This window comes from Ipomoea triloba, chromosome 10 (assembly GCF_003576645.1).
Source record: "Ipomoea triloba cultivar NCNSP0323 chromosome 10, ASM357664v1".
Classification (NCBI taxonomy): Eukaryota; Viridiplantae; Streptophyta; class Magnoliopsida; order Solanales; family Convolvulaceae; genus Ipomoea; species Ipomoea triloba.
Genome location: NC_044925.1, coordinates 28,052,261 through 28,079,615, shown reverse-complemented (window position 1 = coordinate 28,079,615; position 27,355 = coordinate 28,052,261). Strand labels below are relative to the sequence as shown.

At 37.8% G+C, this 27,355-nt stretch overlaps 5 protein-coding genes and 1 non-coding gene across 6 annotated transcripts in view; 3 read left to right on the top strand and 3 right to left on the bottom strand.

Moving 5' to 3' along the window:
• The window catches only part of LOC116033587, a 4,674-nt gene extending 1,914 nt beyond the window's left edge, over positions 1-2,760 (top strand). The window contains exons 2-6 of the mRNA XM_031276337.1: positions 297-502; positions 1,064-1,334; positions 1,833-1,940; positions 2,052-2,296; positions 2,475-2,760. Of these exons, the coding sequence (XP_031132197.1) occupies positions 297-502; positions 1,064-1,334; positions 1,833-1,940; positions 2,052-2,296; positions 2,475-2,592 (948 nt within the window). The 3' untranslated portion in view covers positions 2,593-2,760. The remainder of the gene's footprint in view (positions 1-296; positions 503-1,063; positions 1,335-1,832; positions 1,941-2,051; positions 2,297-2,474) is intronic.
• A 426-nt stretch (positions 2,761-3,186) lies between these two features.
• On the top strand, positions 3,187-5,883 carry LOC116032169 (pentatricopeptide repeat-containing protein At5g02860). Its single transcript, XM_031274604.1, has one exon. The coding sequence runs from the start codon at positions 3,403-3,405 to the stop codon at positions 5,824-5,826; it is 2,424 nt and encodes an 807-aa protein (XP_031130464.1). The 5' UTR covers positions 3,187-3,402; the 3' UTR covers positions 5,827-5,883.
• On the bottom strand, positions 5,836-7,832 carry LOC116032170 (thioredoxin domain-containing protein 9 homolog). The gene is made up of 4 exons (XM_031274605.1): positions 7,729-7,832; positions 7,331-7,606; positions 6,303-6,461; positions 5,836-6,213 (listed from the first exon to the last, which is right to left on the bottom strand). The coding sequence occupies exons 1-4, from the start codon at positions 7,747-7,749 to the stop codon at positions 6,034-6,036; spliced, it is 636 nt and encodes a 211-aa protein (XP_031130465.1). The 5' UTR covers positions 7,750-7,832; the 3' UTR covers positions 5,836-6,033.
• A 9,536-nt stretch (positions 7,833-17,368) lies between these two features.
• Positions 17,369-20,424, top strand: LOC116032886. The gene is made up of 3 exons (XM_031275625.1): positions 17,369-18,447; positions 18,739-19,086; positions 19,169-20,424. The coding sequence occupies exons 1-3, from the start codon at positions 17,983-17,985 to the stop codon at positions 19,790-19,792; spliced, it is 1,437 nt and encodes a 478-aa protein (XP_031131485.1). The 5' UTR covers positions 17,369-17,982; the 3' UTR covers positions 19,793-20,424.
• A 336-nt stretch (positions 20,425-20,760) lies between these two features.
• On the bottom strand, positions 20,761-20,832 carry TRNAP-CGG. Its single transcript has one exon. It is a non-coding gene; the product is annotated as a tRNA-Pro (tRNA).
• Positions 20,833-25,289: 4,457 nt separating this feature from the next.
• On the bottom strand, positions 25,290-26,500 carry LOC116031775 (vegetative cell wall protein gp1). The gene is made up of 2 exons (XM_031274080.1): positions 25,753-26,500; positions 25,290-25,600 (listed from the first exon to the last, which is right to left on the bottom strand). The coding sequence occupies exons 1-2, from the start codon at positions 26,392-26,394 to the stop codon at positions 25,517-25,519; spliced, it is 726 nt and encodes a 241-aa protein (XP_031129940.1). The 5' UTR covers positions 26,395-26,500; the 3' UTR covers positions 25,290-25,516.
• Positions 26,501-27,355: the final 855 nt, after the last annotated feature.

The following is a 27,355-nucleotide window of genomic DNA, read 5'->3' as shown; positions in this document are numbered from 1 at the left end:
AATATATATATATATATATATATATATATATATATATATATATATATATATATGTATATATATATATTAATTAATTACTCATTGTTCCTGATAATTTGAGAGCTGAGCTGAATTACCAACTTGCTTGTTGAATATGTTTATATTACCTCCATGACATCATTACTTACAAGAAGATAGTAATGGACTCACTTGAAAACAGAAATAAGCAGTTATAAACAGATATTGCATTCTAATAGGGTAAGTAGTATTCACACAAAAAAATAATAATAATGATTCTAAATGATACAATTTTTCAGAAATCAGGCATCTCAAATTTGATACAAGATATAGAGCCTTTGGATGTTAGTATTATACAAAAAGATGTTCCTCTCACTACCATAGATGCCATGAAGAGGACTATATCAGGCATGCTGGGATTGCTTCCATCTGACCAATTTCAGGTTCTTATTGAAGCGTTATGGGAACCACTCTCCAAATTGTTGGTCTCTTCTATGATGACTGGGTATGCCCATTTCCTATAGTGCCTTTTGTTTCTAATCTAATTTTACTTTTTTGTCAAAAGGTAAGAAGATGAAAATTCAAATATACATAATCAGATAGAGAGAACCTTCTCCACCTGGAAATTTTATGGGATTGCTATGTTCCATACTGTAATAATATTACTTGTAATCATTGTATTGGAGCAGTAAAAGAACAATTAGCAACACCGTTAAAAAATGGGATCTGGTAGACTATATAACCTTCTTCTGATCAATACCTGAGCATTTCTACTACTTTAGCAAATGCTGTGTGCAACCAATTGGAAGGAATTATATCTTAACATTCAAAAAATTCCACTTTCACATCATGGTGTTTATCTCCAAAATGCATATCCAGTTTCTTTTTTGTTGTTATGTTAACGGTTTTTTTTTCTATGTCAAGAGAAATTGTACTCATAAACTATATTTGAAATCTTGGAATTCCATTTATCAAAAGGGTGTCTATAGTGCTCTTTTGCCCTTTGTTTCTGATGCATGTCTTTGAATGTAGTAAATTACTGGATGGCTTCCCTTTTCAATTGCAGGTACACACTGCGGAATGCTGAATACAGGCTTTGTCTTGAAAGAAACCTTGAAATATATGATAATAAACAAAAACCTGAAGATTTCAAGTCTGAAGGAGAAGACATGCAGCTTATCAGAAATGAATTTGAAAATATTCCAAGGCAACAAAGTTTGCCCATGTCTGAGAAAAAGAGTGATTCAAAATTTGATATTCCAGATTTTGGTAAAATGAGTCCAGAAGCTCAACAGTATATATGGAGCTTACAGACACGTTTAGCTTCTATCAAAAAGGTATAATAAACAGCTTTTTTTCCTGTGGATTCTTGGATTTGTTATTCTGCTGTTTTTAATTTTCCATGACATGGTTAACTATAAATTGCTGAATATAAGCAGGAACTCCTTTTCTAATTACTTCTTGGATGTATGTTATAGCTATATTAAAAATTGAATTGAAGCTCTAATTAGTTCTCATATAGATATGTTTATTTAAATGAGTTCCCTTTTGAATTAGTGGTAGATGGTGTTCCCTTCTACCGAAATCTCATCCTCCCAAACATGATTTGTTAAGTTTACCTCTTCCTTCTAGAAATAAAAGGCTGCATTGGTGCTGTCATTAGCCAATGTTCTAGAAGGAACTTTTTATTTGCTACAATTATGCTTTACAGTCATCCATCTTTATTCCTAACTATATGCTTTGCATATTGACATATTCTAGATTTTTAAGTAGCTATACGTTTCTTCCATGGTCAAACTTTCTTTAACATATCCTGTGGTTTCTTCCCATTGAAGGAGCTTCGTGAAGTCAAGAGGAAAAGTGCTGCTCTTCAGATGCAACAATTTGTCGGTGAGGAGAAGAATGATTTATTGGACTATCTAAGATCATTGCAACCAGAGAAGGTAAGCAGTGTTGTTATTCCTTATACAGTTTGGCAAAACCACAATAGCAAAGTTTAAGCTGCTAGCGAAGGATATTCTTCCTAGAATTTCTTTACCTATTATCACAAACAGGTTGCAGAGCTTTCAGAACCGACATCGCTTGAAGTGAAGGAAGCCATCCATTCTGTAGTCCATGGCCTGTTGGCCACACTTTCCCCTAGAATGCATTCAAAGGCCCCTGATTTGGCAGACAACACCTCTGCTGGCACTGTAAATATTGGAGCCGAAGATTGCATTGATCTCATCGAAAATACTTCCCTTCAATTCCAGCCCATGATTTCATTAACTCGGGATTATCTTGCACGCCTGCTGTTCTGGTGAGATCATTCAGTCTCTCATTGCCCAAATATTTACATTGCATTTCATTAACTCGGATTTACCCATGCATAACCTTGATTAGTGGCTACAGGTTTCCCTCGTCAGTTTTTGAATTCTTAAGAGTTCCAACTTACAACTTCCAAACTGATGTTTTTTCTCGTATTTCGTTTGATTTAGGTGCATGCTACTGGGGCACTACATAAGAGGTCTCGAATATCGCCTAGAGCTTATGGAACTTCTGTCACTGCCAAATGGAATACAGAAAGATGGCTCTAGCATTGATCAAGTTGACTGAGAAATTTAGTCGTTTTAGACAGTACAGACTGTAGATAAATAGTTTGTTACATTGCTTTGGATACTACTTATCTGTAATGGAATATGGCTATGGCCTCTCAAACAGCTAATCTTGTGGGTTTTCTCTGCTAAACAATTCAAATACAATTTGACATTTTTCTTGGGGAAATGACAACCAATCAAAAGGATTACAGAAAATGTGGTCGAGTCACTTTAACACATTCACTTGTCAAGATATCTCAAACACTATAAAGAGAAGTGTTGAGGATAACACCATATGAAATGATGGATTTCTATCAACATTTTGGATTTAACAAAAAATGTGAATCAATAAAATTGTGTTGCCAAAAATCCTGTGGTCTAGTGTCACGAGGTTTATACTTCCACGTGAAAGGGAGTGGGTTCGAGTCTCAGTGGAGGCGACTGTTTTTTGTGTTACGAGGTTTATACTTCCACGTGGTACGATTGTTTTTTGTGCTTCAATAGGTTGCAAAAGTAGTTACCTCCTATTTTTCTGTGTTGCGGGACCCACAATAAGTCTTCAAATTTTCTATCCCTCTCTCCTTCACATAAACTATATTTCTCTAAAAAATTGTGCAAAATGTACGAATGGGATGCTCTAAATAGGTCAAAATACAGCAATTATCCATTCACTATTTACCCTCAAGTTAGGCGAATCTGCATTTGAGCTTTGGAAGCAAACATTTCTAGATTGAGAAATTGAGATATGGATTTTGCATTCGCCAGTTAAAAAGCAGCAATCTTTCTGCTCCCTCGTCGCTGCGCTTTCTGAATTTCCCTTGCTGCTCGCATGGCGGGTAAGCTATCTCTTCCTTCTCTGTTACCAAACCCAACACCCCGGAAGCCTTTCTTCCAAGAACCCCAGCTCTTATCCACCGCTTCACCTCCACTATCGCCGCCGCCCCCCTTAGCTCCTCTAATCCAAGAACTCCTACACCGCCCCAACTCAATCCACCCGCCCCCCGTCCCAAGAACGCGCCGCCGAATTGGGAAATATCCCGACTTTAACAAGGGGAAGCCATGGGCCCACCACCGCGTCTCCCTGCAAGGTCAGCAAGCTCTGAAAGCCCTAACAGATTCTGCTGAAACAATTGACGAGGTAATGATTACCTTATTCAATTCCCATAGACAAGAATCCTCGGAATTGTGTGTTGAATCCCTTTCCCTTGACATATTGGGGGTTATTAAGGGTTTAAGGCACTATAAAAAATGCGACTTGGCATTGTCTGTGTTTGAATGGGTTCGGAATTCCCCCAATTCGGAAGCTTTATTGAATGGGTCTGTCATTGCAGTGATTGTTAGCATTCTTGGAAAAGAGGGTCGAGTTTCGGCTGCCTCTTCGTTGCTTAACGATTTGCAGAAATCTGGTTTTCGGGTTGATGTTTATGCATATACTTCTTTGATAACTGCTTTGAGTGGTAATAGGAGGTACAGAGAGGCTGCAATGGTGTTTGAGAGAATGGAGGAGGAAGGGTGCAAGGCTAGTTTGGTTACTTATAACGCGATTTTGAATGTGTATGGGAAAATGGGCATGCCATGGAATAAGATCATGGGTGTGTTTCGGGATTTGAAGAACTCCGGGGTTTCTCCCGATGCTTACACGTATAATACTCTCATTGCTTGTTGCCGACGAGGGTGTTTGCACGAGGAAGCAGAAGGGGTACTTGAGGAGATGAAGGTTGCAGGGTTTGTTCCTGATAAGGTTACTTATAATGCGTTGTTGGATGTGTATGGGAAGTCCGGTAGGCCTAAGGAAGCCATGGAGGTTTTGCGTGAGATGGAGGAGAATGGGTTCTCGGCTGGTGTTGTGAGTTACAATTCCTTGATATCTGCCTATGCTAGGGGTGGTTTGATGGAGGAAGCGATGGAACTAAAAGGTCGGATGATGGGTAAAGGGATTAGGCCGGATGTGTTTACTTTCACGACTCTGTTGTCTGGGTTTGAGAAGGCTGGGAAGTATGAATCTGCGGTGAAGATCTTTGAAGAGATGAGGAATGCGGGTTGTAAACCAAATATCTGTACTTTTAATGCGCTGATTAAGGTCTACGGCAACCAGGGTAAGTTCGTTGAAATGATGAAGATCTTTGATGATATTAAGGCGTTAGGATGTTCCCCAGATATTGTTACTTGGAATTCTCTTCTCGCTGTGTTTGGGCAGAATGGGATGGGTTCTGAGGTTTCGGGGGTGTTTGAGGAAATGAAGAGAGCAGGGTTTGCAGCCGAAAGGGACACATTCAACACATTGATCAGTGCATATAGTCGATGTGGAGCTTTTGATCAGGCCATGGTTGTATACAACAGAATGGTCGAGGAGGGGGTCGTGCCAGATCTTTCAACCTACAATACCGTTCTAGCAGCATTGGCCCGGGGAGGGCTATGGGAACAGTCCGAGAAAGTGATTGCAGAGATGAAAGATGCAAGGTGCAAACCCAACGAAGTGACCTATAGCTCCTTGCTTCATGCTTATGCAAACGGGAAAGAGGTTCAAAAGGTCCATGCTCTTGCAGAAAATATATACTCCGGCATTATTGAGCCTTGTGTTGTGCTCTTGAAAACCCTCGTTTTAGTTTATAGCAAAAACAACCTTTTGGTGGAAACAGAACGAGCTTTCCTGGAGTTGAGAAGGCGAGGCTTCTCCCCAGACATAACCACTCTAAACGCCCTGCTTTCCATATATGGGCGGAAGCAAATGGTTGCCAAGGCCAACGAGATACTGAGCTTCATGAACGAGAGGGGTCTCGCTCCAAGTTTGGCAACATGCAATTGCTTGATGTACATGTACAGCCAGTCCGATAACTACAAGCAGTCTGAACAAATACTGAGAGATATTTCGAGGAAAGGCATCAAACCAGATGTCATTTCTTACAACACCGTTATCTGTGCATACTGCAGGAATGGCCAAATGGGAGATGCCTTGCGAGTCCTCACAGAAATGAAGGAAGCCAGGATCGTTCCTGATGTGATCACATACAATACCTTTGTTGCCAGGTACGCAGCAGATGCAATGTTTGTCGAAGCCATAGATGTGGTTAGGTACATGATAAAGAATGGCTGTAAACCAAATGAGAACACATACAACCCCATTGTAGACTCTTACTGTAAGCTTGACAGGAAAGACGAGGCTGTGATGTTCATCAAAAGCCTCTGTAAGCTTAACCCCCATTCCACCAAGGAGGAAGAGTGTAGATTTTTGGAACAATTGACAATAAAATGATTTGAAGAGTTGAAGTAAACAAGGTTTACATATTTCTCTATAAATGCGGTTTAAATAGTTGGATTGTCATTACAACAATATCATTTTCCTATCCATGCTCACACCTCAAAATAAATCACACATACCTAAATTGGTACTGTAGTTGTTCTGGGAAACAGGTCTTGGGATCTTTCATGATCAACTATGCAGCAATTTTTCATTCACCATTTACTCTGAGTCAGATGAGTCTGCATTTGAGCTTTGGCGTACACTCCTAGATTGCGATTTAAGTTTTGATGCACGCAAAGACGATTCACCCTCAAAATGGATAACTTCAGCTTTGGCTAACCTCTCTTCTAGTTCCTCTGTGCTAAAATCGTCTCTTCCGCCAAGCTCATCAAATCCAACCTTCATATGAATATGAATCAAACAATAAGCACAATGCTAACAAGTTTAAATGATTCTACTAATGAATATTTTCTCAATACACAATATACCACATAATCCTCCACTTTAGCATTTTTTACGAGGGCAAGTGTTGGGAGAACAACAATCCTCAGCTTCTCGGCCAAGTATGGACTTTTCTCTGCATGAATTTTAACAAAGCGTGTCTCTATATGCTGTTTTGCCAATATACTCAAATGCTTATCCACAACCTGCAATCATGCTGCACTCGTTAGAAGTACTAATATTGGAATCTTAGTGCTCAAAACAAAAGGCAATAAATCATAGAGTGAGCAACATGTGATTGAAAAGACCTAAAAGAATAAAGAGAAAGAAAAGTAAACACATGTTTCAAGTACTGGGGGTTAGAAGTACTAATATTGGAATCTTAGTGCTCAAAACAAACCATAAGTATCCTTCTAGGATTGCATGCTCAACTTGGTGCAGTTTTTTCCAATTCATTTGTATTAAACAAATTGAAGCACACACAAAATGAAATAAAATACAGGGCCATAGAATACTGAGACACTCAAACACAGTACATAAGCCATGTACTATATTCTTCTGTCTCCATAACAACTTTCAGCAGAGGCATGGCAAATTCATAGATAAGGGTCACATATTCATCATTAAGTTACACTATTTAGTGGTAAAACTGATTGACTGTTAAATATTGGCAATGCAAGAACAAAAAGGGAAGAATTGTGTTCAGCAAAGGACAGCAATCACTGAAAGATGCCGAAATTCTCAATAGGGAAGCTAATGTGCGAAGTAACATTTTCCCTCCCACCATTAGTGCACTACTTCCTGTCTTTAAATCTAACTTTGAACTTGTATGAAGTTTAATCTAATCTCAATAAAAATGCAAACATTAAATCCAATCAAAGCTAAAAACCAGCCAAAGACCGCAGAGCAACTTGCTTTCAACCAAGACAGCAAAATATTATCTACGAAGTATAACTTTAAACTTGCATGAGCTCTATATCATGGATCTAGAAAAGGAAAGAACTTAAATATCCTTCTTTTCACGAATGAACTGCCAATATAATAAAAGAACTTAAATTATCCCATGTTTAGTTACCTTGCAAGGCCAATTCTCGCGGTAGAAATGGCAGACAACTCGCTCACTAGCCTTAACTACGGAGAAGAAATCTTTCTCGGACTGAATCTCCGAATACTCTCCGTGGCCGAGAGACATCCACCGGCTCCGCTTCTCCGCCATTTTCTTCATCTGCTGCAGTCTGCGCTCCCTCAACACCTCTATATCATCGAGATCTAGCCGATCTAATGCCGCAATCTCTTCATCGAGCTTATCCTCCACGGCCTTCGCTACCGTCAACACTTGCTTCTCAATTATCTGAACAATTTAAACAAAAAAAATTCATTACTGGGAAAATCATTTCCTCAGAAATACAAAATTACAAACTCATTTTTAAAAATTAAAAAGTGTAAATTACGCATCGATGTATATGTATATACCTCTTTAACCGGATTCTCCATTGCTGAACTTGTGAAGATGGAACACTGAGACAATTCGAAAGAATTTTGTCACAGAAATTCAAATTTTCAAGGTCTGCTTCGTATTTATTGGCAATTGTGAGAATCCGATATTCTGACCCGATTTCAATAAATGGGCTCGATCCGAGTTTTGATGGATGGGCTATATTCGGTGACAAATAATAGCCCAACTAGCTGCGAAGGCATATAGTTTGGCCCAAATCGATTGAATGGGTAAAATGGACAAATTTGTAATAGGCGGGTTCAGTCCAATTAATGTTCAAATTTGATTCAGTTACTATCCATTCAAGCACTAAGTAGTTCAAGTAACACACCAAATCAAACGAGCTGGCCCGTTTAGTCTGCCTGCCCGTACTTAATTGGGCCAGGTCTAACTCGTGATGGGCCAGTCCGTATGGACCGATCTGACCCGTTTTGAAAGCTCTAGATATTTAGTTATAAAATATTTATTTATTACGAGTATAATTTTGAGTAGAAAAGAATAAAAAGTAATAGTTCAATCAACTCAAGCTCAAATAATTCAAGCTTGAGTTCAATCGAGCCCGAGCTCAGTTGAGCTATGTTTTGAGTTTTGCCTATTTAGACCCGATTCGACTCAATCCCACGACTAAACTAACACAAAGAATTAGTGTATGTAATACGTGGAACTCAATTAAGTTTGACTTTCAATTATTTTAATACTCGACTCGACTTAATTACAAATCTTAAATAATTAGTGTACATGATAATATGTTATGTGGGGGCATCTTGGTTGTACGACACTAGATTAGCAAGTAGCTGCAAGCCTGCAAGTTGATATGAGCAATAGGATCAACCTCGAAGAATATTGCAGAAACGAACGATGAAGCAGAAAAGCAGTCTTTGCTTCATCTGTTTGCAATAGTAGTGCTGTTTGACTGTTTCCTCTTTCAGTCTCTTTCTTTTCAGGCCACCAAATAGAATTCCATATACGTGATCTGCTTTTTAGCCATTCCAAAGTAAAAGGAGAAAATGAAATTATATTATACATACCAAACGGATCACAGTTTCAAACAAAAAATATCTTAAACATTTTCCTATATATATTTCGCTTCCTGTAAATTTATTTGATGCACATTTCCCAATTTTACTTGACGACTTATTTGTAATTATATTAATGATTAATGATAAATTTATCGTCTTAAATGTTAACCCGAGGTGTTTGGTTCGCACAAGTGAATTGGAATCAGAATGCGAATTAAATATTTAGTAATGATAATGAATTTTGGTCAAAATATTTTGCATGTTTGGTAGTATGATGGTATTGCAATTTGAATAATTACTAATATTGATGTTTAATTATGTATGACCCTATAATAAAAATTAATGATATCAAAATTGACCGAAGCCCGCCCCGCACTGGGGCGGGTTAGGACTACCCAAAAAAGGGGCCCGCGAAAGAGCAGGCCTATCATGCCTGGCCCACTCAGGCTCGCAACCACGCGGGGGTGTCTTTCGTGGTCCTTAGACCTGTTTTTCCCAGTCATGGGGTGATGGGAGTAAGGTGCCCAGTGTAAAAGGTCATCGGACCGAGGGTGTAATACTCAATGCGGGAGCAAGGTGCTCGTCGTGGTCCACGGACCTACTTTTTCCGGTCATGGAGTGATGGGAGCAAGGTGTCAATCTTGAAAATAAGGTGCCCGGTGTAAAAGATCCTCGGACCAATCGTTGGGTGTAATATCAGTGCAAGAGTAAGGTGCATGTCGTAATCCTCGGACCTGCTTTCCCCGGTCATGGAGTGATGTAAGCAAAGTGCCAAAAAAAAAAAAAAAACTCGGGGGCCTAACATGCAAATTTACAGAAACCTATAAAAAAATATATATAGTCCCGCAACCAAGCGAGCCGATCCACTTTGATAGTACTAATTGAAATATGATTTTGATTCATATTTTTATGCATAGATCCATCAACCAAACACACATGTAGAATACTTTATTTAAAGGAATACAATTCATCAACATATAATAATAGTGAAGGAAGCATGTGTGAATCTAATGTAGCTTTGAGATGAAGTTGTGGTAGTAAGATGATGAGGGCAGCACGTGGTGTGCCGCGTAAAGCAGAAGGGTTGTTGGTGCGCATCAATTCCCCCGCGGACCCATCGCCATCCCGCCATGCATCGTTTCTCGAGCCCTTTTTTCCCCTTCTTCTATCTTCATTCTTTCCTCTCATAAAGGTTGAACTTGCGCCCCAGCCCAACAAAACATTTGAGAAAATGTAAATCATAATAACTCAACTGAATACAAATATTAGATATTTATTCTTGCACCCAAGAAACACCATTCTTTTTGAGACGTTACTCTCACACTGTCACTGATGAGACTCGACCCTTGATTTTTTCTCTCAAACTTTATCTTTGTGACCAGTTGAGCTGATTTCTTCAACCCCCACTCGCTGCTCTGTCCAGTCGCGGTCAACACCTCTGCTTTTTCTCTCTTTTCACACTGCAATACATATCTTCTCTCTCTTTTCTCTTTTGCAATCCCATCCATATATACGCAGTAGTATTCATTATATTCAGTATATAATAAATACGTGTTCTTTTCAGCTTTGCAGGCCGGGAAAAATGGAGAAAAGAGGAAAAGATATCATTGTAAATCAAAGGGACATCATGCTTGCTTTTTATAGTATTGTTCTTTAATTAGTTGTTAAGGTTAAGGATACTGTTTATTCAAAGAAAAATCAGTATTATATTATGGATCCCCCGGTCCTCTCGGCGTCCGATGATTCAGAATGCTCTGAGAGAAGAATTTTCAGTTCTTACAAGGATAGTAGTATAGTACTGATGAATGAAGTTCTTTCTTTAAAAAGAATACATCTTAATTGGCTAATGATTAAAACAAAATTACCAATCAATCAATTAGATAACAGAAAGATGATTTGGTTGATTGAACAAATTGACCTGCGATATGTACAAATCAATAAATTCATATAAATAATAAGGGTAAAATGGTATAGGCAAATAATTGTAATAATATTTCCTTGATTAATGTAGGAATATTTTTTCTAATTAATGTAAGAGTATTAGTTGTGTAAGAATAAAACATGATCTTGTATAGGTCAAGACAATGCAATATTAATTCAGGGAAGAGGCCCAACCAACTCTTAAAATGGTGGTGGATTGCGATACCAAGTCAAAATTCATGCGGTGGGCTGCAAAATCGGGTCAAAGCGCGCCATTATGGACTCGGAGGTGGGCTATGGGACAGGAATGGCTAGCCATCCGGGGTCGACTTCGAAGGCCGACCCTAGGTCGCCAAAGTTGGGCCCCGGGTCCAGGTCATCTATCAATGTCATATTCTAGGACCGCTTGGACCATCTTCTTGGGCACCGAACTCTATGCTCTAGAACTCGAGTCCTTATTTTTGAGTTATCTTCAATATTTCTATCAATTATAACAATTACCAATCAATTAGCTAAAATGTATCAAAATTCGATCATAATACAAGATGATCGAGAATTCATATGTACTAAAAACAACTTCATAAATGTTTTTTAATGGATGTGTGGTGGTTACAAGGTAATATGAAATGGAGTTTGTAGGACATGATTATAGCATGCAGGAAGTTTGTGGGATGACCACCATTGTTTCCCACTCCTAAACCCAACAGGAAACATGGATGCTCCACCCTCCAAATTTCGGACTACGTCTACCATTAAAGTTCCACTTTTTAGATGCTTTCAATATTTATTTTTTATGTAGGATCTTTTTTGGGGTTCGATGATATAAATAGAACACCACTAGTTGGCTACCAGCATATATTTCAAATCAAAATATTAAAATTATACAGTAATGGAATATAAGGTATTTCTTGTTACGTTGTAAGAGCAACTCCAAGGGACACCAAATCAGCAAAAAAAAAAAAACACCATCCCACCAAATTTTGCTCCTCCAATGTGTTGCACCATCTCACCAAAACACCAAAAAATTTGGTGTTCATGAACAGTGCCACACCAAATTTGGTGTGGCACTGTTCATCCGCTGCAAAAATAGAGAGGGAAGGCTTTTACCATTTTGCCCTTGTTTCTTTTTATAATTCCAAATGTATCCTTTATTTGTTTATATAGAATTTTATTATTTTGTAAAATATTTATATTTAAAGTTTGTATTATTAAATATAAATTATATCATTTTGAAGATCTAATTGAAACGATTGAAACAAGACTAATATTGAATATATATTAAATAAAATTTTATTAATGTTATAAAAAAAATAATGTTATAAAAAAAATAATAATGTTAATAAAAATTATTATTTATATCACACGCTATATTTTATATTAAACTAATTAAGTTCGAACTAAATTATATTAAACTAATTAAATTCGAACTAATAATTGAGAAATCAAATTATTTTAGTGTAGAAATTTGGTGTTTTGGTGTAAATGGGTTGGCCATGAATAAAATTTGGTGTGAGAATATACTGAGAATATTCCTTTTGATGTGACATTTGGTGTTTTGGTGTTGGGATGGTTGGAGTTGCTCTAATCACAATATATTATTAATTGATGTTCAAGTGGAGCATGTTTTCAAGGAACATAACTATGTTGCTGATCATTTGGGGTATGTTTGGTTGGGTGGAAAATTTTTTCCATGGAAGTTGTTTTCCTTAAAGTGGAGGAAAATATTGTTTTGTGATGTTTGGTTCATGGAATTCCTCAAATTTGAGGAAAACAAAATCCTTGGTTGGACCAAGGATTTTGTTTTCCATGGAGGATGGGAAGAAAAATTGGTATGATTGGACAAATTTACCCTTTGTGTTATTTTCTAATTATTATTACTTTTATTAATTTGTAGGGGCATATAGGTCTTTATACACATTATTCCTTACCATTTTAAATCCAACCAAACAACAGAATTTATCTTCCCAGCAACTTCTTTTCCACCAACCAAACAACATAATTTATTTTCCTGGTAACTACTTTTCCACGGAATTTCACTTCCACTTCCCTTCAAATATTTTCCGCGAACCAAACGAGCCCTTGGTAAAAGTGTCTACCAAGTAAAATAGAGGGCTATAAATCTTGCCCTAAATAGCCACGACGAGACACCATGCAAATCATTCATGAGGATGCTATAGATATTCTCAGAGCTCGAGTAGGGTCTATGATCACTGCGGATGACAAATTTTAACATCCCCGACAACGATCAGTTATTCTCCTCCCCCACAATAGGGACGAGGAAAAATTCGTGGAACGAGGACGAGACAATAATTGTTTACAATTCTCATAAGGAACGAGATACAGATATACATCTATGTGTGTGTGTGTGTGTGTGTGTGTGTGTGTATATATATATATATATATACAGACATGGGGTTGACTAGGGTAAGAAATTTCCCGTCCCTGCATATTTTTTCATGGGGACTGGGATGGGGCGGTTACTCCCCACCCCACCATACCCCGCCCCATTGCCATCCCTACATTTAGTTTTTTTTTTCTTAATTTTATTTTCCTCTTGAGATCTCCCCGGCCTTCCACATGATGAATATATATCATTCAATATATATATATATATATATATATATATATTATTAGTTGACTCCAACTAGTTACACAATAATCTTCAAATGTTCTACTATTAGTAAGTTGAGGAGTGTATATTATTAGTTGACTCCAACTAGTAAGTTGAGGAGTGTATATTAAGGCATGTTAATGTATTGATTCGGATTTGAACTCATATATGGCTAAGGCATGCATGCCAATTATATTGATTCCCAATTTTATATATTTCATGTTTGAATCCGAATGTTATATAAGATAACCAGGTTGGAATTGCATGCCACAACATTAAAAAAAACCTCAAAATTTTGACTGCACACAGTAATTGATGATATAAAATAAAGCTAGATTCTGATTCTTCTATTTATCTTAGAATATGTCTGCAGTTGTGAAGCAAATCTTTGCACGTGCCTCTCCAACTACAACACTCATATGTATTATAATAATTAAATTACAATAATTTATAATAAGTGTGGCATTTGTAATAATAATCTATGGGTTATATTAGGTGTGGCCAAATTATTTATATTTATTTATTGAATATTTTCGGGTTATTTGAACTTATCGAGACTCAAGATATAATTAAGAAAACAAATAGTAATATACATAGTTTTATCTTCTAGCTGTCAATGTACAAATTAACAGAATATTAGTTGTCATGTTTTGACTAAGGATAATGCAAATCTTCTATAGCTTGTCCAACGTTCAAAATTTTGAATGATTCTAAATAGAAGGGTGTTATTTTTTTTCTTCATATTTTTGTTGATAAAATGGGACATTAAAAATAACGTATTATTAAATAAAGTTGATTCATGTTATTAGTAAATAAAAATGTATGTAATAATCAAATATATATATTTAACAAAATATATTCTAGTACAATAATATTCTAGTACAAGAATGTAACATTATATTTAGAATACTACTTTTTAAATAGAACAAATTTCACATGATTGATATCACAAAATAAGAATATGTCCCTGACGCACAACTCAACTAGTTAACAAATTCAAAATAATTTGAGAGATCAGTCGCATAATGCATGGCTTGAATCCTACCAAGAACCATACAAGATATATCTCACGATTTATCAATTGTTATACCATGAACCAATGTTCATATTACATTGTGAACCACGATACTAAAATTATGTACGTTCAGTTAACACCTTTTGTACTTACAGTTAACAGTTTCTATACATGTAAATAAATAACTTGATAATTGTTGACACATAATATGATAGCTACAGGTACAGAAACTGTTACCTATATGTACAAAATGTGTTAATTTTCTGAAGGTTATTTTAGACTAAGGTCTACAATACAAGATAGACCATGATCCATAGTATAATTTGCCACAATTTATTATCTTCTTTATTTTTATGATAAAAACGGTAAGGGACCATAAGTTATGTGACCTTATACTAGTCTAAATTCTAAATATAACGGCGATGCTCTTTCAGTGGGGAACGGAACGGTGCTTAGCTGTATGCCTGTATGCAATATAGTCCGTAATCGAATTTAAAACACGGTTTTTGGGCCCCTAAAATGCGGGAGATTTAGGCCTTGATGTGAGGCCATTCCTAACAAATCCCTGTAATTAACAGCTAAGGGGCCGTTTGGTTCGGGTCATCTGAGATTACCTAGGTAATCTGAGTCTGGTAATGTTATATTACCTTGTTTGTTTCAAGTTATGAGATTACCTAGTAATGTTATATTACCTCAAAGCTGATGTGGCGGTAATGTTTCAAGGTAATGTCATTACCCCCGTTTTTTTAGGTAATCTAAGATTACCTTGGATTATTCCGACTTTGCCCTTGTTAACTAATCCTTATATAATAATAATAATAATAATAATAATAATAATAGTAATAATAATAATAATAATACTAACACAATAACATATATAAAATAAATATATGTTTATATAATCAAATATACATGTGTGTAGATTTATATATTTATTTTTTTAATATTAAGCATCAATACATTCATACATATAAATAAATAAAAATACACACAATAAAGGCACACAGATAAATAAATAAATAAATATATATATATATAAGGACATTATAGTAAATTGTCCCACATAATCTAAAATATAACCCTTAACCAAACAAAGTAATATTATATTCCACAATCCAAACCAAACACATCAGGTAATCTTACATTCCCAAAATCTCACATTACCTTCCTGGAGGTAATCCTATTACCTGGGGTAATTCAAGATTCCGTGAACCAAACGCCCCCTAACTATCATTTTTATATGCTTAAGCAGTTGCGTTTTACGATATTATCTTAGGTCCGTACTTCGTGGTACATGTTCTCATCCCCGAAAGTGATATTATATATGTTCATAAAATTGAGGTATATGAATTTAGTCTTGTCATATGTATTAGTAGTATTTTAAAATGTGTAAGTTAATTGAGACATATTTCGTAATTTAATTTCCTCTCCTCAGGAGTTGTGGGTGGCCAGGTTTATTTAAACTTATAAAATTGAGTTGGAATGTTGTAATCTCAACATGCTAAAAAAAAATCTATTGATCCTATCAAATATGAGTCAAAGGGATGGTGATTGGAGATCAAATTTTCTTTGATTGGTCCCTCAACTTTTTCGAATGGGCCATTGGCTTTTACTTTTGGTTAGACATTTAGACACATGAATTGTTGTTTTTAACTTTCAAATTTGGAGTTGGCCTATTATTCTACTGTCGTGTTATTTAAGAATGTTTGTATATTGATGCTTACAATATGGTCAATTATATGTATTTTTTATAGTTAAAGTTAAATTAGTTATTGAATTATACTCATAAATGGAATTGTTGAATTAAAAAAAATAAAATAAAATACAATTGCCTCATTAAACAAGTTGAAGTTATGACTTGTTTAATTGCTAGTCATTTATAAAAATTTTATATGATGCTTATTTTGTATTTTGTGTTTTTTTAAAATACAAATTAGCATTTATGTAAGATCAGCCTTAATATTTAAAGTTTTTCTTTTTTCAATTTTTTTTTGGGCTCCAACATCAATATCACGATCTATTATCTTACTCAATTTAAATAATCATCTTATTAATAGTTTGAGTTTAAAAATTTTTTTTTTTTACATAATTTTAAAAAATTAATAACAAAATTAAATACAAATATTCAAGAAGAAGAAGAAGTTGGCCATGCAACGATATTTAAAAAAAAATCAAAGATTAACATTTAAAGTGGCGCCACCTGAAGCGCCTAGTGACACGTTATGTAAAAGCGCTTGTAAATACTATCAGTTAATACTATCTAATAGAGTAAATATGCCAATACAGTAAGAAAATACTCTTTATTAATAAATGGATCGGGTACAATGCAACTATACCCTAATGGAGTTCGGTCAACGTGACAGTGGGTCAGATGTTCTCGAACTACTTGACTATTATATAGAACACAACCAAAAGTCAACTTCTCAACATTAAATGCCGTATATATAGACTGTTAGGGAACATGTGCCGGGTTAGCGGCATGGCGGCCGCGTGGCGGGCATGCACCGGCTTAAGGCGGGTCCAGTGTCTGAAAGTCAGGTGTCACGAGGCCAAAGGAATGGACTTCTGGGAGGACGCCTAAGGACAGCGATGGGCCCGGTCAATTCGATCATGGAGGTCGGGAGCATGATTAGCTCTTTGACAGTCCGCTAACCGACAAATGTGGCCGAGTAGACCGGTCAAGGAAGAAGACTGATCAGTGGAAATAGACCGATAATATAAGCTGACAAATTGGGAAATAATTCCTATCACTATCAATTAAGCAAATCTATTAAACTAATCAGCTAACGGCTATTTACTAAACATCGCATATCAAAAATGAAAGACGGCAGCGGATAATGGATATTATTGGTGTTGGGATGTTGTGGAATAATATCTCTCTTTCTATATCCTTCTTTTTTTTCGTATATTTACTTTTTGGTTTCATAGAGAGGAGCCCACATTACCTTAAAATTAACCGAAGCTACACGGGGGCCCACCCAATTCTTTTCTTCCGCGCGTGAAATCACACATGCTGCTCTCAATTCCCACTGTCACACAAAGCAGCAGCCAGCAGAGAGCACCGCACTACCCTCTCTCTCTCTCCTCCTTTTCTTCACTCTCTCTCTCTCTCTCGCAAAGCAGTAGCTGACACCACTCTACTGGAAATTTCTTCTTCATCTTCTTTCTCTTTCTTCCAGTCTTTCGCGCTTGCAGAGGTTTCTTTGCTGAGAAAACAGTGTTTTTGTTGCTGTTGTGTAGGGGCATTATTCGTGTATTGGGGTCTCTGTTCTCTGTTGATAATTGCAGTGGCATTGGAAATCGAGTGAACCCAGATTTTAGTTCCGTTGCTGGGTTTGTTTTTGAGTGGTTTAGCTTTCAGGCCTTGCTCGTTTGAACGTTTTGACCTTTCATTCTAGAACCATTATCATCCCGATTAGCCTTCATTTTATGCTTCAATATGCCATAAACACCTGAAATAAGCTTTGTTCTTACCAAACACCTCACGTTCACTTAGAAATTAGTACAATTAAAGCATATTTATAGGTTAATTTAGGCTTTTATCACAGGCCTTTAGTGGCATTCTTGTTCTATGTGTGTCTGAGGTAGTGTACTAGCGATATGTGTTTATATTGATTTGGTTTTGTGTATGTAAGTATAGAGAGAGAGAGTGAGGGTGGTTTGGAAAATGGAGCGGAAGCAAGGGTTCTTCTCGGCGTTAAAGGAGGAAGTGGTTAGGAGCTTATCGCCGGCGCGATCAAGGGCGAAGAGTCCGGCTAGAAGCGGGTCGCCTCTCTCTAAGCTGCTATGGAGAAAGAAGAGTAGTGGTAGCTGTAGCAGTCATTTTGTTGTGAACTCCGACTCGTTGATTTCGAGATCGGGAAGTCTTAGGCCGCTCGGCGAGACGCTGACGCCGTTGATGGAGGGCCCTGATCCGGACGGCGGGGTCGTCGGGGAGTCGAAGCGGGTCGGGTCGGGTTTGGGCCAGTGGATGAAGGGACAGCTGTCTCGGACCCCCTCTGTCGCGTTAAACGGTTACAGCCGCCGGTCTGATCTCCGGCTCTTACTTGGGGTCATGGGTGCGCCTCTCGCCCCGGTGCACGTTAGCACCGCTGACCCCCTCCCTCATCTCAGTATCAAAGACACTCCCATTGTAAGTTTCACCATTTCACACTTGCATGTGCTCTTGTATATATATTTTTGAATATTTCCACTTGAAATTGTTTAACTTTTTATAGACACATTTTACTTTGTTCATCTTAATTTTAAGAAAACTATGAAATGCTACACAAATTTTAGTATTTTTAGTTCAGCTTTTGGTGTTAAAAGTTGCAGATTCATTGTTTTAAACAGGGCAATAATTTTGCCTGAGAAAGTGCCAATTTTCCCACTGTTTCTTGTCTTTATTCCTTGAGTTGATGGCATATGTGTTTTTATTGTCCAGGAAACTTCATCTGCTCAATATATATTGCAGCAATATACTGCAGCATCTGGGGGGCAGAAGTTGCAGCATTCGATAAAGAATGCTTATGTAATGGGGAAGGTTAGGATGTTGGCTTCAGAAATTGAGACTCCGACGAAGGTGGTGAAGAATAGGAATGTTGCGAGAGCTGCTGAGTCTGGCGGGTTTGTGCTGTGGAAAATGAATCCTGACATGTGGTACGTGGAGCTTGCGGTTGGTGGGAGCAAGGTTCATGCGGGTTGTAATGGAAAGCTTGTTTGGAGACACACGCCGTGGATTGGAGCTCACACTGCAAAAGGTCCGGTTAGGCCATTGCGAAGAGCCCTTCAGGTGAAGATGTGACCAAAATATGTGTGCCTGTTGATATATTTTTTCTTTGTGAATTCTCAGATTTGGGGTGTACTGTTTTTAGGGTCTGGATCCGAGAACCACTGCTAGTTTGTTTACCAATGCTCGGTGCATAGGAGAGAAGAAAATCAACGGGGAGGACTGCTTCATCCTCAAGCTCTGTGCTGATCCTCATACGCTCAAGGCCAGAAGTGAAGGGCCTGCAGAGATCATAAGGCATGTCCTGTTTGGCTACTTTAGTCAGAAAACCGGGCTTCTCGTTCACATGGAGGATTCACATCTTACCCGCATCCAAACAAATGGCGGGGATGCTGTTTACTGGGAGACGACTATAAACTCTTTCTTAGACGATTACCGTCCTGTTGAAGGGATCATGATTGCCCACTCCGGGCATTCTGTCGTGACACTATTCCGTTTCGGGGAGATGGCCATGAGCCATACCAAAACCAGGATGGAGGAAGCGTGGACTATTGAAGAGGTCGCCTTCAATGTCCCGGGCTTATCAGTAGACTGTTTCATTCCACCTGCTGATTTAAGGTCAGGAACTTTAAGTGAAGCGTGCGAACTTCCTCAGGACGAAAAGGGTAAGAGCTCTGCTGCCGTTGCAGCTTACTGTGCCAAGGTTGCTGCTCTCGAGACAACCCACGAAGGCAGTGTCGATAATGTTGTCTGGAAGGTGGAAATCTGAACTACACGGATCAGTACCGGTCAGTTGTTTATATGGATAGGCAGGTTCTAATTGACTAACCCAGTAGGAGTTACAATTAGAAGCATAGGTTTATCGAGAATTTTAGTAGTCTGGCATGCATGCTACTATCATTTTGTAAATAGAGCATAATCATTCACGGGTCCTTCCTGGGCTTGGATGAATCTTTATACTCTGAACACAAAATCCAACAAGGGGTTGGAGCTTAATTTTCCTAGGGGCATATAAGCAGCGATCGATGGTGAAGGTTGATTTTTAGTTTACCTTCCATGAACTAAAGAAGGCGGTGAAGCTTCTCCTTCGAGCCAAACCATTGATTTCCATTTCATGTTATAAATCGTTTCTCTTGTAAAACTCGGTACACTCCTGGGCAGCTGGAAGAATTGTTGCAGACAGGATTCACAATAGTCTTTCTGGTTTTGTTTTTTTTACTAGTTTGCTATCTGTGTGGGGTTTTCTTTTGTTTAAAAAAGGTTCTTGTTTTGTATGAAGGAGAACTGGAGTTCTTCTCCATAGCTTAGGAAAGCAGATGGTAGAGAAATTGTAACTAGTGTGTGTACCAAACAGGGCAAATAGCCTTTGTTAAGCTAGCTATCCCATTTTCTCACTTGTTATTGCTGTTTGTTCTTCTTTTTTGTATAAGCACCCATTTTCTCCCTCGCCAACCTAGGGTGTGACCATCCTTAAACTAAAAAGTGAATGGTTCGATTTTGGCATCTGTGTGGAAAGCGAGGGGACCATCCTTAACTAAAGGTTTTTAAGGGTTCGATGTTGAAATTCTTAGAGGGAGAGGGGGCATTCCAAGAATCAAACTCGGGACCTCTCGCACCCAAAGCAAGAATCATACCACTAGACCAAATGCCCTATTTGTTTGGTTAAGTGGCAAATCCTTGGCATGTGTATGGACAAGGAGGGAATTAATCACAATGTTCAACTTGAAATTTTTAGAGGGGGCATTCCGAGAATTGAACTCGGGACCTCTCGCACCCGAAGCAAGAATCATACCACTAGACCAAATGCCCTATTTGTTTGGTTGAGTGGCAAAGGATGACTAAAGGTGAAGGGTTCAATCCTTGACATGAAGAGGTGCCCACAATTCAGCGAGGCTGCAAGGGATTAATCACTGTGTTCGACAGTGGAAATTCTGAGTAAAAGAAATGCTTTCAATTTATATCACTCCACAATTTCTTATGCTATTTATGTATCTTATGGAATTTATATAATTGTATCAACCTGGGGCAAGTTCATTGGTGAATGAATCACCCACCGCCACCTAAAAGTGGCAGCCTAACCAACCAGTTGGGGACCTCTTAATTGTATAGCCATTAAACCCTAATGGAATCTAAGTTTAGCGCACCACAATCATACGTTTCAATCAGATCACAGTGGTCCAGGAGGCAGGAACTCTCAAGCTGCTACATTGAATGAGAGAGACACAGAGAGAGAGAGGCAGAGTGTATGATTGGTTGGAGTGGATCTAATCCCAGTGAATCAATAATATGTTGCAGCTCAGCATTCATGGAATGGGGAATGAGAAGGCAACAATGGCAAGCAATTCTACAGTGATTGTATTGGATGGCTGTACTATTATTCCACTAGAGACAATCCGACGGTTAACCAATTCAAAGAAATTAATAGTTTTGCTTGAATGAGAATACTATTATTTCAAACAGTCCGACGATTAACCTGATTGATTTAATTAATTTGGGTGGTCCGAATTAATAAACTCGATAATAATAGGAATAAATAAATGGATAATGGTAAGTGACAAGAACAAGGAATGTAATGACAGAATAAGTAATGGTAAGTCACGGAGACAAGTTGTATTGATATGTTGTGTAAATGCTATTATAATGAATGGTTAGACAAATAGAGATCAAGATAATGTCTTAACAAGACAATCACGCCACTATTTATGCTTGAGAACCTCCTAACTGTACCCCTAAAAAGGAGGAATCAGTTGCAATGGTCTTGACCGCGCATGGACCCCGTCGAGGCCAAAAACCGAGGCTCTCGCCGAGGCCTCCAGCCTAGCACAACTAGAGCCTCAGCTAACGGTTTACCAATCTAAAAAAATTAATAATTTTGCTTCGCTGATAGACTAACAATCATACCAGGTATGAATTGATTGTGGGCATCTATGTAAAGGCAATCTTTCAAAATTTATGATTTTTTTTCGGGCATACATGATTCGGTAATCCTACCATTATTATAGGACTAATTCGAATTCAACCCAACCTTATAATTGTATTAGCAATTCATTTACAAATTTTCTTAAATTGTATTTAGGACCACCTTTGAGCCATCCTAGTCAAGATCCTTGGCTCAAGTTTACAAGCAGTCAAGCATTTCACTAGTTTTAAGAAATCCAATAAGTAGATTTTGATAGATATTTGAGTTTAAACAAGATTTTGTTCCTGCAATCAACTCTTACATACTTCTGGAATAATTAATTGTGAAAGTTAACGTTAGAAAACTTATAATATCACTAAACACATAGCGTAACATTCACGTTTGTACTAATATATTATGTGGGTTTACCAAGTCGTGCTGTTACAGTATGTTTTGGGAAACCTAAGTAAATGTTGGTTTAAACTTTAAAATAAGATTAAGGCCATGTTGTTTGTGTTTTCCAATGTTGACTTTAGACTAAGATTTTATATTACCATAGCTGCTTGGTTGTTGCCAAATATTCTACTCCCACTACAACTTTTTCTTTATTTAATACACTTGAATGACATATTAGGTTTAGCATCATATCATGTGCAATGATCCAAAAATTCAAATTAAGTTTTACTAAAAGCATGTTTACTACTATGTTTGTTCACATTATTTGATCTGTTTCACTTTAAAACCAATTATATTTAGTTTTATATATCAAATTTGTTGGCATAACTTTAAATTCAAAGATAACGTTCTTGAATTTATACATCAAACTCTACACCTCATTATATTGACAACTCAATTTTTCGTCTTCATGCCACATAGGGATAATGTGATGGTAGTTTTAATTTGTTGAGGATCTCCTTGAGGTGTGTAAAGGAGAAATAGTAAATGAGAACAATGCGAGCTGAGAATCCAACATATTGTTACCGGACATAATATAGCAGTTGATCTAGCAAAGGAAAAAATCTGGTCTCGAGTGTGAGGAGATGATGTGTTCTTGTTCGTGGTAACTCAGCTCCCTCCATTGTACTTGACGGGATAGTTGGATATGTTAGACCTGATTCAGAACACTCTTGATCTAACCCGTCAAAACAATTAAGACAGTTGAATAGTAACGATCAGGAGCTAAGCAGAAAATTGGCGAGCGATTGCACTTGTTAGAGTACCGCCTCATGAAGAAATAGTAGTTATGGAGGGTTAGTGCACTTAGAATAGTGTAGGATGTCGAGTTCCAATCAAATTTGACGCGTAGATGTGTGTGGGTGTCGGCAGTGGAGGAATTTAATGAAAGAAATTAAGGTGAAATGTTTATTTCCATTTTGGTGAAAGAAATGGTGCAATGGAGGCTGGGAAGGGTACAGTGACAGGAGATTCCAGACCATACCCCATGGTCGTCTAGGTTTCAATTTCATGGTCCTTTAATTTCTTTGAAGCTGCATATATGCATTTACTCACCTCCCATTATTAGAGAGAAATTGCAGAAAAGATCATCCCATCCCCACCAAGCGCATGTGTCCTTTCCACGTGCGCAATTGCACATTGGGTTTGCCATTTTTGTTAGGTTGGGTGAAACATCAAGCCCATACCCATATTGTTTACTAATTTTAATAATGGGTGACAAAAGAAACCCGCAATCAATAAAATATGGAGGATGTGCATTAGATCGATAAAGTTGGTAAACTAGGGGCCATCGAAGGAAACTTGTATTTGTTCCTATTAAGAGTTAAACTTGTAACATTGTGATTACTAAGTTAACAACTTGACCAATTCGGTTGAAGTTGTACTGCTATTTTTATTTTTGATAATATAATGTCATTGTCGTGTCATAAAAGTTTTTTTTTTTTTTAATCAATTCTTTATACTTGCTTTTAAGTCATTAGGTGTAGTTGCTTAGGTATAAGGTTACCTAATTAAAACCCTTGTTATTAGTAGGAAAACCAATGAAGTACTTTTTGTGGAACGATTATTGTTTGACAATCTTTTTTGATTGGACAAGTGAATTATAGTTTTTTTTTTTTGAAATACTTGTAATATTAATCCTATCATGTTAATATATCCAAAAAAAATCCTATCATTTTAGAAAACAATTATAACATTATTTTTGATGAAAAATGATCAAAATATCTTATATAAAAAAGTTTGAGGAGTCATCATAGACAAACTTTAGATTTTACTCATTTTAGTAGTGAAGAACTCAAGAATGGATGGTACACAAACCCATTGGATCACCCGAATATTATAACCTTAACACTAAGACATTCTTAAACTATTACTAGTAATACGTAATTCCATATATTAATGTCATTAAGAATTCGTTTTTAACAACAATAGTCAATAGAACATTCAGAGACAAAGTAAGAGAGACATTCTGAGGACGAGGATCGTGAAGATATTGGATGTGAAAGACGCAAATTATACTGTGGAGTGCGCAACCAAAACGGCGTCGTTTTGATTAATGAAAACTGGATGAAACGGTATCCGTTCCGCGCAACTGTAGTTATCTTTCAACACAACTGCAGTTCCAAACGGATGAAACGGCATCCGTTTCGCACAACTGTTGTTTCCTTTCAACACAACTGCAGTATCAGTTCAACACAACTACAGTATTAGTCATGACCATAGCCCACGGTATAACAAGTAACAATTGTGTGAAAGAGATGAGGGCCCATAACAACTTGGCGACATCTTACTAAGAATTAAATGGGCCGTCAAAGACTTCAATAATGGCCCATTTAATCATTTGATGGGCCATGATTCCATAGTGTCTTCTTGGTTGTGATCATTTGAGGCCACAACAAATTTCATTCTTACCGGACATCACATATGGATCAACCCTATTTGATTAGTTTTTGGCTAATTAGTAACGGATCAAATTGGCCTATTTTTGATAGCTCTATTATTGTCGTATGATGTACGCTTGGTTGTAATATGATCATATGATGTATCCAACTATTATATATAAGATATAGTTGTCGAATTCAGTGTATCAAAATGGTGTTTGAGAAGAAATATCAGGAAGAATCTCTCAAAACAAATGATTTATTATGCACAATAAACAAAGATCTAGTCTCTGTGTCTATCTGTATTACCATGATTTATATTTTTTTTTGAATACTACTGACTCTATTACAATGCAGTATCTGTTCATAATTATTTTTTATTACCATGATTTATATCTTTGCATATGTTTTATCAAACATGAACCTGGAGCTATTACCATGATTTATATCTTTGCATATGTTTTATCAAACATGAACTTGGAGCCTTGGAGTTGAGGATTCGAAGAAAGATATACATGTCTTAAAAACATATATGAAGCAAGCATGCATGGATATATTTATATATATGGAAAATAACTAAAAATAGATGGAGTCTATTATCCGAATGAAATTATGAATTCAAAAGCAAACAGCTCAATACAAAAAGCTCCAATAATCTCAAAGAATCAAAGTAAATAAATGCAGGTAGATCAAATAGATGTAAGATAGGCCGGCCATCATCATCACCCTGATGGCAACTCCATCCGCACATAATATATATCTAAAGTAGCAGCAAATTAATGGCGCCAAACGCCACCATGCTCGCCGCCATCTTCTTCACTGTCCTAATGCGCTCTGCTCCACTCTGCAAATTAAATGAAATGAAGCCATAAGTAGTTAATTAGTTGCACGAGATTCATGTGTTTATTTAACCGTTTTGAATATGTTCCTGTAGACTAGTCATTACTTTTTCTTTTTTTTTTTCAAAATACTATTGACTCTATTATAATGCAATACCTGATCTGTAGCGGATGGAGCAGGAGAGAGAGATCCCAGGCTCGGGGCCGGAGCTCCGGACGGGGGTAATGGGGGACTGAATGTGGAAGGCGACGGTGCCGGACTCTTCTTCTTGGGCTTCTTAAGGTCGGGAGCCGGAGCCGGAGATGCGAGAGGGGAAGGTGTAGGAGCTGCCGGAGGTGGCGGGGAAGGAGTTGGCGGCGGTGGAGATGGGGGAGTCGGCGGGGGGCTAGCGGGGGCCGGAGGAGGACTTGACGGCGGAGGGCTGGCCGGCGGTGTGGTGACGGGTGGGGGAGACGCCGGCGGAGTTGGCGGCGGTGAAGCCGGCGGTGATGTCACGACGGGAGGCGGAGAGGAAGCCGGCGGCGCTTGAGCCGGCGGCGTGGGTGGCGTGGTGTTGGGTGGAGGAGAAGAAGTGGGTGTTGGCGGCGCCGGTGTGGCGGTCGGAGTGGGAGGAGCCGGAGTCGCGGTTGGAGTTGGCGGCGCCGGAGGGTTAGGAGTGGCCGGAGTAGGCGGCGCCTGGGTGGTAGGAGTAGGCGGCGCCGGAGTTGACGTGGGAGGAGCCGGCGGCGCTTGGCCACCAACTCCCGCCACGATCAAGCACACAAATGCCACCACGGCAGCGCATTTCAAATCCATCATCACAATGCTATAATCGATCCAACGGCTCAAACTTTCTTATTCTCTCCGAGAGAACAGGAGAGAAGATAATGGAACAGAAGAGAGAGAGCTGCTTGTGGTGAAACAATGCGACCAGGAGAGAATATATAGGGCCTTGTTTGGATGAACTATTTGAGATCTAGGAAATGAGAAAGAATAATGTATAGTACCATAAAGGTGATGGATAGAGTCTTTCTTACGATTTCACAGAGTTATTATATGAACACTGACTACCAAACAAACTTTTAAAGACATTTTCCGTTGGCGCCAGATTGCAGGTTGGTGGAGATGGCGGGCGCCACCGCCACCTGGCCGGGGTTAATTTGTTCAGTTTAATGATGTTAGTTAGTCTCTTTCCACTATTTCTTTCATTTTCTACATAATCATGCAAATGATGTAATTAGCAACACTATTACTTCGTTATCACCCAAAAAAAAAAAAAATTATATATATGGTTTTTGAGTAATATGAACATTGATTTTTTTGTTCCTCTGGCAAATATCTTAATTTTTGCAAGAGAAGAAAAAAAGCAAGAGAGTGCGCGTTTTGTGCATTGCGCGCCCCAGGCGCATGGGATGCTTTCAGAGTGATCGCCAATTAGCGGTCATTCTGAAATTTTGACCGTTGCATCTCCTATCACTCAATGTTTTCAAAGCAACTTCTAAGAATGTATACAATATTTAAAATAGTAAATAGCTTGTACTATGCACCGTTTAGTACTAGCAATGTATGTAGGATTGTCCTAAAATAGGTGACTAAGTGAATGAGACATGATTTTTGTATTAGAGTGTCACAAATTTGATTCTTGTTAATAGTCTATCGATTTAACTATTGATTAGTAATTAACTATAAATTTTTTTGGTTATAGAAATATTTATTCTAGCCCTTGTAATGAGTAGGTGGGGCTGTTGAAATAAATAATAATAATAATAATAATATGGTG

Coding starts and splice junctions, on each gene's coding strand:
- LOC116031775 (XM_031274080.1), bottom strand. CDS start 26,394: ATGATGGATTTGAAATGCGCTGCCGTGGTGGCATTTGTGTGCTTGATC. Junction 25,601..25,752: donor CTCCATCCGCTACAGATCAG/GTATTGCATTAT, acceptor TTTAATTTGCAG/AGTGGAGCAGAGCGCATTAG.
- LOC116032169 (XM_031274604.1), top strand. CDS start 3,403: ATGGCGGGTAAGCTATCTCTTCCTTCTCTGTTACCAAACCCAACACCC.
- LOC116032886 (XM_031275625.1), top strand. CDS start 17,983: ATGGAGCGGAAGCAAGGGTTCTTCTCGGCGTTAAAGGAGGAAGTGGTT. Junction 18,448..18,738: donor GTATCAAAGACACTCCCATT/GTAAGTTTCACC, acceptor TTTATTGTCCAG/GAAACTTCATCTGCTCAATA. Junction 19,087..19,168: donor CATTGCGAAGAGCCCTTCAG/GTGAAGATGTGA, acceptor TACTGTTTTTAG/GGTCTGGATCCGAGAACCAC.
- LOC116032170 (XM_031274605.1), bottom strand. CDS start 7,749: ATGGAGAATCCGGTTAAAGAG. Junction 6,462..7,330: donor GCGAGAATTGGCCTTGCAAG/GTAACTAAACAT, acceptor GCATGATTGCAG/GTTGTGGATAAGCATTTGAG. Junction 6,214..6,302: donor CTAAAGTGGAGGATTATGTG/GTATATTGTGTA, acceptor ATTCATATGAAG/GTTGGATTTGATGAGCTTGG.